The 6,000-nt window shown below is 58.0% G+C and overlaps 1 protein-coding gene across 5 annotated transcripts in view; it reads right to left on the bottom strand.

Annotated features, from left to right (window-relative positions):
- Positions 1 to 210: 210 nt before the first annotated feature.
- The window catches only part of TOM1L2 (target of myb1 like 2 membrane trafficking protein), a 118,976-nt gene continuing 113,186 nt past the window's right edge, over positions 211 to 6,000 (bottom strand). For 4 of the 5 annotated variants that reach the window (XM_059379851.1, XM_059379847.1, XM_059379848.1 and 1 more), the window contains 3 exons: positions 4,061 to 4,120; positions 2,104 to 2,140; positions 211 to 1,321 (listed from right to left, as the gene is read on the bottom strand). In XM_059379851.1, coding sequence (XP_059235834.1) covers positions 1,173 to 1,321; positions 2,104 to 2,140; positions 4,061 to 4,120 — 246 coding nt within the window. In that variant the 3' untranslated portion in view covers positions 211 to 1,172. The remainder of the gene's footprint in view (positions 1,322 to 2,103; positions 2,141 to 4,060; positions 4,121 to 6,000) is intronic. The other variant, XM_059379849.1, reaches the window with a different exon arrangement.

Below are 6,000 nucleotides of genomic sequence, written 5' to 3'. Positions count from 1 at the left end.
CGGCACTACAGCTTGCGAACATGTCTGGCGCAGACACCTGGGCAGAGCATACTGGGACATTGACCCGGGCCCCAGAGACTCACAGGCTGGACGGAAGCAGCTGCCACGGTGCTTTCCTTCTTCTGGGCAACCATAGAACAGGGGTGGGTCAGGCTGGCTCGGGCACCTTGCCCATGGCCAGGAGCCACACCAGTAACGGAAGCAAGTGTAGTCAGCCTCAGGTTCGTGTTAGCTTTCCGGGTCGGCTTGGAGAGAGGGTACAAGTCGGTGGCCAGGAGGGTCTGGGGTAGGGGCAGGGGGAGGAGGGCTGGCTGGCTGTCAGGACACAGGGACAACTGCGCGAGGGCAGCGGGTGGTGGGCATGGGGTGGTTTGGCTTCCGGTAGTGTATCTCTGCGGGGCTAACCCACATGCCTCATGACCACCATCGGCGGGTTGTGTGCCATCCTCACAACTGCCCCTGGTTCTCCCTCTGCACCCCAGGAGCCTACAGGGCCCCCTTGATCCCAGGCTCAGCCGCTGAGCTGGCGTGGCCAGGGGGGGCTGGGCTAGCAGCTTAGTGATGGAGAGAGGGTCAAGAGGACGAGAGGCCTCACACACGGGCACCCACACAGCCTTCTAAAGTGCCGAGCACACCAAGTGCCACAGCGTGACACGCGTCAGGGAGCAGCATTCCAAGGAGGGAGACCAAGCCCACAGGTGCAGACAAGCCCTTTCTGGAACAGGGGCATGGGAGGGTAGGCCGGTCCAAGGAGACCTGCTGAGGCAGGCAGGGGTGGGCTGTGTGGGGGAAGGGCCTGGAGTCTGACCCCCTTCTCTGTGGGAAGGGGACTGGAGAAAAGACAGTCTAGGTGTCTCCTCGGCAAATGGTCCCACGGCCTGCTTTTCCAGGGAGGACATACAGGCAGAGGGAGCCTATGGGCAGGAGGGGCATGGGCAGGGGTGAGAGCCTCTGGCAACCGTGGCACTGTCCCACCCCCCCCAGAGAGAAGAAGGTGGCTAAAGCTGGTCCCAACTAGTGGGAGGCCTGGGAGCAAACATGGGGCATTTCCATGGAGACACAGCAGCACAGGACCAAGTGGGGACTGGAGATGGGAGGGGCGGCCAGTGCCTCATGTGGACCGGGGAGATAGGAGGTGACCTGCCGTTTGGGGAGCCGAACTACAGACCAGCTCACAGGGCGAAGAGGGCATCCTCTGACCGTTCTGGCTTCTTCCGGCCGGAGGGGTTTGAGGCTGGGGCTGGGGCCTCCCCTGGGGGCGAGGGGAGGCTGGGGACCATTTCAGCAGCTTTGGCTCTTTCTTCCAGGAACTTGTCGAATTCTGCAATACAAAACCCCGCGCAAGGGCCAGGATTGGTAGGGGGTTAGGCCTGCAGTGAGGATCAAAGGACCACATCCCACCTGCTCCCCGTGGAGTCCCCTTCCAGTGCCCCTGTGCAAGTCCCCACCCTCACCACCCTGGCTCTGGGCTGCCTGCCAGGGAAGGAGGCAGGGAGGGGCAGGGAGGGGCAGGGGAGCAGGGGAGCAGCCAGCCCACACAGGGGCTGATTCTGGGCCCTCTGCTGCCTGAAGACCCAGCCTTGATTCCCTCCTCTGTGGCCTCCCAGGCAAACAGGAAGCCTGGCTGCTGACAGGTGGTTCAGGAGGAAGGGGTCCACTGGCCCTCCAGAAGTGAGGTCACAGGACGCCAGGCCTGAGAAGTGCCCTCTGTGCCCTGTGGACTTCCGGGCACATATCTTGCATCTCCACTGGATTAAGAATTCGGGGGGAGGGACAAACTGATTAGGACTGCAGGTCTGGGAGCCTATGGGCAGGAGGGGCGTGGGCAGGGGTGAGAGCCTCTGGCAACCGTGGCACTGTCCCACCCCACTGCCCCACTCATCACTAACTCTGGGACCTTCTTCTGACACTTCCCCCCATCAGCACGGGGCCTGGCTGGGGCAGAGCAGAGCAGCCCATGGCAGAGGAGGCCAGGCCAAGCACGGATGGGCACCAGGAGAGGCCCAAGACCACATGGGTGCTGGCCCCTGTGCACCCCAAGAGCCCCGGGCAGGAGAAACCCACAGAGGGTAGGGAGCTGTCAAGGTGCTGACCAGGTCGTACCTTCACTCGTGACGCCCTCCTCTAGGTCATCGCCCTTCTGCGGGAGGAGCAGAAGAGAGCAGCATTAGGGTCCCACCCTGGCGACATGGGTTCAGCCAACCCTCCCATTTCCTCTTCCTGGAGTTCCACAACAGTCGAGGACTGCCTGTCCCAGCAGAGACTCAGACGTTTGTTTTTCCAAAAAGCAAAACCAACACAAAACAGAACAAAAACCCCAAACTGAGTAGTTCTAGGCTTTGATCCTCCAGAAGAGCCAGGAAGAAAAATTAAAAAAAAAAAAAAACCGAAAGAAAAGAAAAAAAAAGGGCATAGTCTGGCTCTCTGGGCTGAGCTCCGGACAGGCCCAGAGCAGGCTGCTGCGCACCCACCACATTCTCCCAGAGCAGGGACCTCAGGGAGGCTGAGCCCAAAGCTTGCCCGGGGCCCCCTCGGGTGCTCATTCACTCAGCAGCCGCACGGATCTGGGAACACACTGTCCATGCCCACAGCTGGGAACTGCGAGAGCGCCACGAAGCTCCGGGCACAGGGCTGACAAGGAGGCAGTCTTTGGCCGCTGGAGTGCCGTCCCGCCAGAAGCCGTGTCCCACAGCCTCTTGTAGCCCAGATTCCGTCACCTGCTGCCAGTCCCCAAGAAGCCATGGAAGCTCCGAGACTTCTTAGCAATGTGGTGGGTAAGACTTGTTTGGAGGATGCAGTGGTCCCTGGGAAGTCACTGCACAGCGAAAGAGAAGCGAGCTGGATGGGGAAGTGGACAAGGCCTTGGGCTCGGCCAGCAGATCTGGCTTCCTTCCTGGCTCTGCCACGACCTGGTACTCAGCCTTGCTGGGTGGGTCCCTGCCTGTTTCTGAACCCCGGGCCCCCCTTGTGAGGGGAAGGCCTTGTTTCTTCCTGCTTCACTTCTTTCTGGGAGACGAGCTATTTCTTTTCTAGGCATTCCCTTGGGAAAGAGGTCGGGGGTATTCTCTTCCTTCCCTGGCAAGGCACCTGGGTGTCTGCCTTGCTGGGCAATGAGTGTTTCAGAAAGCCTGGCTTTGTGGGGAGGTGGCCCCCTGGGGTGCAGAAGGGGGGGGCAAGTCAGCAGCCACCTGCCAGCCAGGCCAACCTTGTGGTTAAAGATGTTCTGTTCTGGGGACAGGGTACCCTAAAGAGGTGGTAGCTAGAAAGAAGAGATGAGGTATCTGCAGGACTGGGACTCTGCCCAGCCATGCCCTTGGGTAAGCTGCTTCCCCTCCCAGAGTGCATTTCTTCATCAGCCCCCCAGCCCACAACCCCCACTCTGCGGCCAGGGAAGTGCTTTGTAAGCAGCAGAGGGAGGGACCAGCCACCACAGCCCTCCTTTCTTGGGACCTGCTGCCACTGACAGATGCGTCATGTCCTCACCTTCCTATCCTAGCCCTGCGGCTAAACAGTCTCTAGGGCAAGGGTTCTTTTAAATCCAAGATACCAGAAGACACTAGGGAAGTGGGAATGACAGTAAATTGAAAAACAAAAGCAAAAACAAAACACCCAACTCATCTGTGCAGAATTTCACATGAAAAGGGAAAAAAAAAATTAAAAATAAACCCCGCTAAGATCCAAAAACCCTAAAGCAAAAACCCCAAAGCAAAACAACAACAACAACAACAAAAAAAAAAAACAAAAAAAAAAACCCAAACCAAAAAAACCCACGCACACACACAGCTGCTACAGAACAGTAACCAGGGACAAGTGTGTGCTCTGGAGCCAGCCAGAGCCCTGCCCGCTGCGGCTCCTGGGGCAGCCGGGGTTCGGGGCCCGTGCCCGGAGCAGGTGCACTGGGGCAGCCACAGCCCGGGGTGGGCAGGAGGGCATGCGAGCAGAGCCGGCTGGCCACCCTCCTCCGCCACCCCTTGGGGAAGCAGCCGGTGGTCCCTGGCCTGTCGTTAGAAGCGCTTGCCTCGCCACAGCCCGCGCACGATAGAGAAAAGTCAAGTCTCACCAGGTCCGTCCTGAGCCACACTTCAATGTCGTCCATGACAGACGGCTGCGCAACGGGGATCTATGGAGGCGGCAAGCAGCGGGTCAGGCAGCCCCACAGCCAGGTGAGGGGAGACAGAACACCGAACAAAGGAAATCGTCAAAAGCAACCCCCAAACGAAACCAAAACGTACACAGAGCAAAAAAACACATTGGCACAGCAGGTGCGGGCAACACAAGGCAGCCACATATGAAATGGCAGGTGAGGGAAGCAATGAGGTGGCCAGTTCTAAGAAGCAGGGCTGACCAGGGGTCGGGTGGGGGGACGGGAGGGCAGCAGTACGCGTTCTTGAAATGGATAACTTTTTGACTACTCTCAGCCCAGGGTTGCAAAGCCCCTTCTTGTCTCAGGAAATGCGCTGGTCCTGTAGGCTGGTTTTGAACTTGAGCTCATAAGGTTAGGGCCCTTGGAAGAGTCCTGCCTATTGGCTGTCTGGCCTCACTCCCAGGGGTGAGAAGAGGAGACACCAGGGGGCCCCCTCCAATGTCACTGGGCCAAGGGGCAGTCTGCCCAGAGTGGGGGTGCAGGTGGTCAGGCAGGCACTGAAAGTATTTCAGACTGTGTCCTGGTGCACTGGTGAGTGGGAGGAGGGGAGCGCCGGGGACTGGGTAGGCCTGGCTGACAGCAGGCCCATCTCTCGCCAACAGAAATGGGTGTAAGCTAGAGCTTTGATGACCAAAGTCGGCTTTGTGTATCTTCAGGGGAGAATCATGAAGCAGCCCCGGTATGCGGTGGTTCCTAAGTCTCACCCCATCTTCCCGGCTCTCAAGGGCTGGCTGGGCTTCGGGAACCAAAAGAAAGGAGTTCGGGAAGAGAATGGAGAACTGGGGAGCAATGGGTGGGTGGGTTCCGAGCCAACGAAGGTATGTCTCACGGGCACCTGAGCTGTCTCCAGGCCTGGCCCAGCCATGCCCAAGCCTGGGGGGCAGGAGAGGGGTGAGAAGTGATTCTGAAACCTGCATTTGGCTAGTACACAAGAGTAGCTCCCAAGTCCGCTATTTCCAGAAAATTCACTAGCACTGTGTCTCTGGCTGGTTTCCCCCAGCGTCACAATCTAGGGTAAGAATACAGTTAAAATAAGCAATCAGCATGCTGCCTTCGTGTTTGCCAAAATCTAAAACATAACATGACCTTAACAAAGGAAAAGAACAAAGATTTCCCATCACCAGCCCTGCCCTGATAGGGACAAGCCACTCCTGGAGGCAGAAACCTGCTGCTGGCGGGCTTTGCGGTGTGAGGAAGAGCGAGGACTCCTAAGCCTACCAGAGCGCACCAGGCAGGGGTCTGTGATCCTGCAGGAGCTCTGCGCACCCACACAGCTGGCGCAGCAGCAGCCCCCTCGCTCCAGGCACCTGGGGTAGCTTCCCAGGTCTTGGGCCTAACTAGAGACCCAGCAGTGTCTTCATAAAGGCAACTTCGTAAAGGTGCAAGCCCAATGGCAATCAGATCAGGAAGATTCCATCTATGTTGTCATTAAGTGGGAACATAACACTGCAATGAAAAAAATGCCAAGTTCAAATCATCCTGAGAGGGCTCCTAGGGACAAGGAACAAGTGATTCTCCCTCTGGAGGGCACAGATCCCTGGCATGGATGGGCTAACGGTACCCAAGGCAGCACCCGCCTCCCTCAACAGCAAAAAACGGCAGCAGGACACGTGGGGCATGACCTGCTGATTTCACGCTCACTGGCAGGACTTCTGTCTTGACTTGTTCGTGGGACAGGAGATGCCAATTTTCATATCTTGATGCTTCTCTAAGTCAGAATGCCTGGTCTGGGACAATGTGTGCCACGCCCAGTTCTCAGAAACAGCCTGGAAAGTTAGCGGTATCTCCAAACAGAAAAAACGCCCAACCACAGTCAGTGGCTGGGAGTGTGCACTGCGGGTTTTATACCGACCCAG

Source organism: Mustela nigripes, chromosome 16, assembly GCF_022355385.1.
Source record: "Mustela nigripes isolate SB6536 chromosome 16, MUSNIG.SB6536, whole genome shotgun sequence".
In the NCBI taxonomy this organism is placed as follows: domain Eukaryota; kingdom Metazoa; phylum Chordata; class Mammalia; order Carnivora; family Mustelidae; genus Mustela; species Mustela nigripes.
Note: the sequence above shows the minus strand (reverse complement) of the source record. Positions and strands in the feature narration are given on the sequence as shown.